Source organism: Coenobita brevimanus, chromosome 17 (assembly GCF_032717465.1).
Source record: "Coenobita brevimanus isolate Jiangsu-jjx chromosome 17, ASM3271746v2, whole genome shotgun sequence".
NCBI classification, from domain to species: domain Eukaryota; kingdom Metazoa; phylum Arthropoda; class Malacostraca; order Decapoda; family Coenobitidae; genus Coenobita; species Coenobita brevimanus.
In genome coordinates this window covers 6,289,903-6,294,120 of record NC_136970.1, presented here as the reverse complement: position 1 = coordinate 6,294,120, position 4,218 = coordinate 6,289,903, and the positions used below count along the sequence as shown (strand labels likewise).

The following is a 4,218-nucleotide window of genomic DNA, read 5'->3' as shown; positions in this document are numbered from 1 at the left end:
TATTCAGTATGGAAGGTGGGTGTTAGCGCCGAAGTGGCGACATGTAGAGGTGTGTGGTACGTAGGAGGATACTGGGCCTTGAAAGCAGGCTGTGAAGCTTATGCCCAGAGTCGGTCATAAAAAAAAAAAAAATGTACTGAAGGCCAAGCTCATGCGAAAGCAGGCAGGTGTTACGCAAAACTAGCAAAGCTTTGGTAACTTCAGGCTGGGGAGACATAGCTGGGGGATTGTCTTATGAGAACGTAGCTTGTCTCTTAGAGTACCTCCAGTACTTGCATTGTTTGGCCCCTGCTAGGCGAGAAAGACCTCCGGAAATAGCCCTTCATGACTTGAACTTCAAGTTAAAAGCGAAGGCAGGTGAAGGAGAGGGCGGAAAGACTGTCTTAGCTGTGAACACAGAGAAATCAATCTCTGCTGGTAAGTTTTGTACTGTGTGGAGTACTGTAAGGCTGGTCATCTGGCTAAAAAGTGTTGGAAGGCTAAAAAGGCAGCATGCCAGGCAGCCAAGGCCAACACAAGTGCCACGTCTGGGTCTAATACTTCTAAAAGCAGTCAGGCTACAAACAAGTAACCACTCCACCACAGCATAACAGCATAACCAAGCCAAGGCTACAAAGCCAAAGGTACAAAGGTGGTGTGTGATACACGGGCAGTGTCCTCATTCCTCGGACTACTGTCTCATTGTCATTGCCAATAGGAAGCAACTGGGTAACATGGCGAATTCGGAGGAAGCTCAGAGCCGCACGCAGAAGTAACCCGAAAGATCGTGCAGTTTACCGATGCGTGTATGGGACCTATAAAAAAGGTGGATTTATGGTCAATCTCTTGGATTATAGAGAAAGACCAGGTGTCCTTGATAGTTGACACCGGGGCATGTGCAAATATTATATCTAGTAAAGCTCTAGAAAGGCCAAGACAACTGATGCCTCGTGCGCATTGAACAATATCAGCACCCGTTGTGATTTTAATAAGTGTGACAGGGAGTAAAATGAAGATCGTAAGCCAGGTACCATTGACACTGAGGGCAGATAAACGATCTCCTGTAGTTCTTGCTACATTCTATGTGTCTGAGGACTTCTCTCTGCCATCTGATGGGTTATTAGGCCTTGAGTCCATGGAGGAGCATGATGTGATTATACACCCTCAGAGACATTCCATTACCTTTAATGGGAAGGAGTTTATGGGCCTTGTTCCCTCAGCAACCAAAACTGGAAATAGTGGCGTCCAGCAAGGAGCCATTCAGCCAGTTGTCACCCTGTAGCATCAAGGGAATCGCCAGACGAACACGAAACAGAGGGTATGGGCTGGAAGCAGATCAAGGCTATAGTGAGTGGGAATCACCACTTGCCTAGTCGGACTGTCTGCATAATTCCTGTCCAAGTACCTGATGTGTCGATGGAAACTGATGTGGCATGCTTACCGGAGTTACAGAGCAAACAACGACTCAGTTGGAATCTACACGTCTAGGGAGAGAAAGTTTGCTAGTTTGCTAGTTTGAAGGTAACAGACGGTGTTAACCATAAAGCATGACTGCTAGCACTTCTTAAAGAATTCTCCGACATATTGGCACTTACAGGAGAACCGCTGGATAGGACTGGTAGGGTGAAACATCATATTAGTTTGTGCATTGGTACAAATCCGATATATGTGCCTGCATACTGTCTACCACACAACCAAAGGAAAGCAGTGGAGGAGGAAGTTGAAAAGATCCTTCATGATGAAGTCACCCAGCCTTCTTCCTCACCTTGGAATGCACCGCTCTTTCTGGTGCCTAAAAAAGATGGTGGTGTGAGACCTGTTGTGGATTTCCTGTAAATGAACAAGGTAACTGTACCGGATCGTTTCCCGATTCCGCATCTCAGAGACTTACTACAGTCCCTGGGTAAGGGAAATACCATTTCCACCTGCCCGGATCTAGCGTCAGGGTATTGGCAGGTGGAACTGACCAAAGAGTCTCGTCCCATCACTGCCTTTAGCACTCACCGTGGGCACTTTGAATTTCTCCGGATGCCTTTTGGATTGAGTAATACTCCTTTGACATTTCAGAGGATGATAAACCAGTTGTTTGGTGACATGTTAGGGTAGGACGTCTTGGCGTATCTAGATGACTTGATAATTGCTGGCAAGGACTTGGACACTCACTTTAATAAGTTAAAACGAGTGATGGAAACCTTAAGGTCCACGGGTCTGAAAATCAAGCTGTCAAAGTGTGAGTTCCTGCAGTCATGTGTCAAATTTCTAGGGCACTTAGTCGACGGTGATGGCAGTAAGGCTCTTCCGGATAAGGTAACTGCCATGATAAATTTCCCTACATCCAAGTCCGAGGATGACGTTTGCTCGTTTCTAGGGCTCACTGGCTTCTATAGGAGCTTTGTCCACAGATATGCTGCTATCGCATCACCGTTAACGGAGCTACTCAAGAAGGATGGAGCATGGAAATGGGGATCATCGGAAGAGAAAAGCTTCATCAACCTCAAGAAAGCCATGACTGAAGCTCCTGTGTTAGCATTTCCTGAATATACTCAATCTTTTTACCTGTGCACGGACGCCTCAGGTTTGGGTCTGGGGGTGGTATTACAGTAGAAGGATGAGCAAGGCAAAGTGCACACCATTGCTTATGCCAGTATGGCACTAAGACCCCCAGAAAGGAATTACTCCGCAACACACTTGGAGACATTAGCAGTCATGTGGGCGTTAGGGCATTTCCGGGATATCATCTTTGATTACCGGATAATTGTATTAACTGACCATGCACCCATACGCGACTTGTTCAAAGGGAAGAACCTGCACAGTAAGGTCGCGTGTTGGTACAGCAAAGTAATGGAGTTTGACCTAGAAGTCAAATATTTACTGGCCCATCAAAATGTCGTTGCCGATGTGCTGAGTAGAAATATTGCTGCTGCCATATCTGAGGATATCCTTCTCACTGGGGATTCCCTGGATACGGTAAAAGCGGAGCAATGTAAGAATGCAATGTGGTCTCAAGTCATCTATGCCTTGGAATCTGGTGACGAGACTTGTCTACCTGAACTTCCGGTACCGATGACTCACTTCCACCTTCAACAAGGTCTCTTATATAGGAAACCACTGGGGAAGTGCACTGTGTATCAGTTGTTTGTTCCTGCTACTCTACAGCAAGCCATGTTGCAGTTAGTTCATAACGTACCTCAAGCGGGTCATCCCGGACACGACAGATGCATACGTGAGGCAAGAAAGAAGTACTATTGGCCGACCATGAGGAAGGACATAGAAGCCCACGTTAGTCAATGCATCAAGTGTGCGGAATACAAGGAACGACTGGACCTCCAACTCCCATCTTGGAGTATCCCCTGCTGGAAAAACCTTGGGATACAGTCTCCATTGATCTACCGGCGTTGCTAAGAAGTCATCAAGGCTCACATTATGTGTTAGTGGCAGTGGACCATTTTTCACGATTCACTGTTTTAGCACCTTTGCAGACGAAAACTGCAGAGGAGGTGGAGCAAGCTTTTGTAACCTCAGTGATTTGTCCATATTCTACACGCAAGGTATTGCTCAGCGATAATGGCAGTGAATTTCGTAACCTGGTGTTACATAAACTCCTCAGACAATTTGTCAACTGGAAAATCTCATTTTATCCTTTATGGAGAAGAAAAAGTGTTGCCCTACTATTTGCTCGCAGGACTTCCTACTCTGATGTACAATCCCAAGGATTACAACAAGGTCCAACTTGCAAGATTTCAATGCATACATAGTGAAGTACGAAAAAGATTAAAAACCTCAAGGGCGGAGATGATGGCAAAACAACAGAAGGGTAGTCAAGAAAAGACATTGGAGGCAGGCCAGAATGTGATGGTACAGAATCCTGAAAGAACTTTCAAGCTCAATCCTAAGTTCCGTGGGCCATGTACAGTTGTGGAAAGAGTGCATGGACATACCTATAGAACAAGGAATAATGCGAGTGGAACTCAGGTGATAGTACATGCTGACAGGATCAAGCCAGTAAGTCAGGAGCTAGGCCTAACTAATCAATCATCTGATGTTTGTCCCCTCTGTCTTCGTCGCAGTCTGTCATTGTTTGTACCTGTTCCTATCCAAGCGTATCGCAGCAAGCTACAATCCCACAGCAAGGGAGATTAAGGGAGTATCTTCTCTTGCAGAAATGTGGCTGTGGCTTCTACTTCTCTCGCATTGCATGGGGTGGACGTATGAAACGACACCGGACACGGACACGACTGC

General features: G+C 46.2%; 1 protein-coding gene across 1 annotated transcript; it reads left to right on the top strand.

The window, feature by feature from the left end:
* Positions 1 to 1,299: 1,299 nt before the first annotated feature.
* LOC145391238 (uncharacterized) lies at positions 1,300 to 2,583 on the top strand. The gene is made up of 2 exons (XM_080265913.1): positions 1,300 to 1,447; positions 2,243 to 2,583. The coding sequence occupies exons 1-2, from the start codon at positions 1,300 to 1,302 to the stop codon at positions 2,581 to 2,583; spliced, it is 489 nt and encodes a 162-aa protein (XP_080122039.1).
* Positions 2,584 to 4,218: the final 1,635 nt, after the last annotated feature.

What these genes read in the sequence shown, in the direction of transcription:
- LOC145391238 (XM_080265913.1), top strand. Translation starts at nt 1,300, where the DNA reads ATGGGCTGGAAGCAGATCAAGGCTATAGTGAGTGGGAATCACCACTTG. An exon ending in ACAGAGCAAACAACGACTCA is followed by an intron (nt 1,448 to 2,242) that starts GTTGGAATCTAC and finishes TCAAATTTCTAG; the next exon opens with GGCACTTAGTCGACGGTGAT.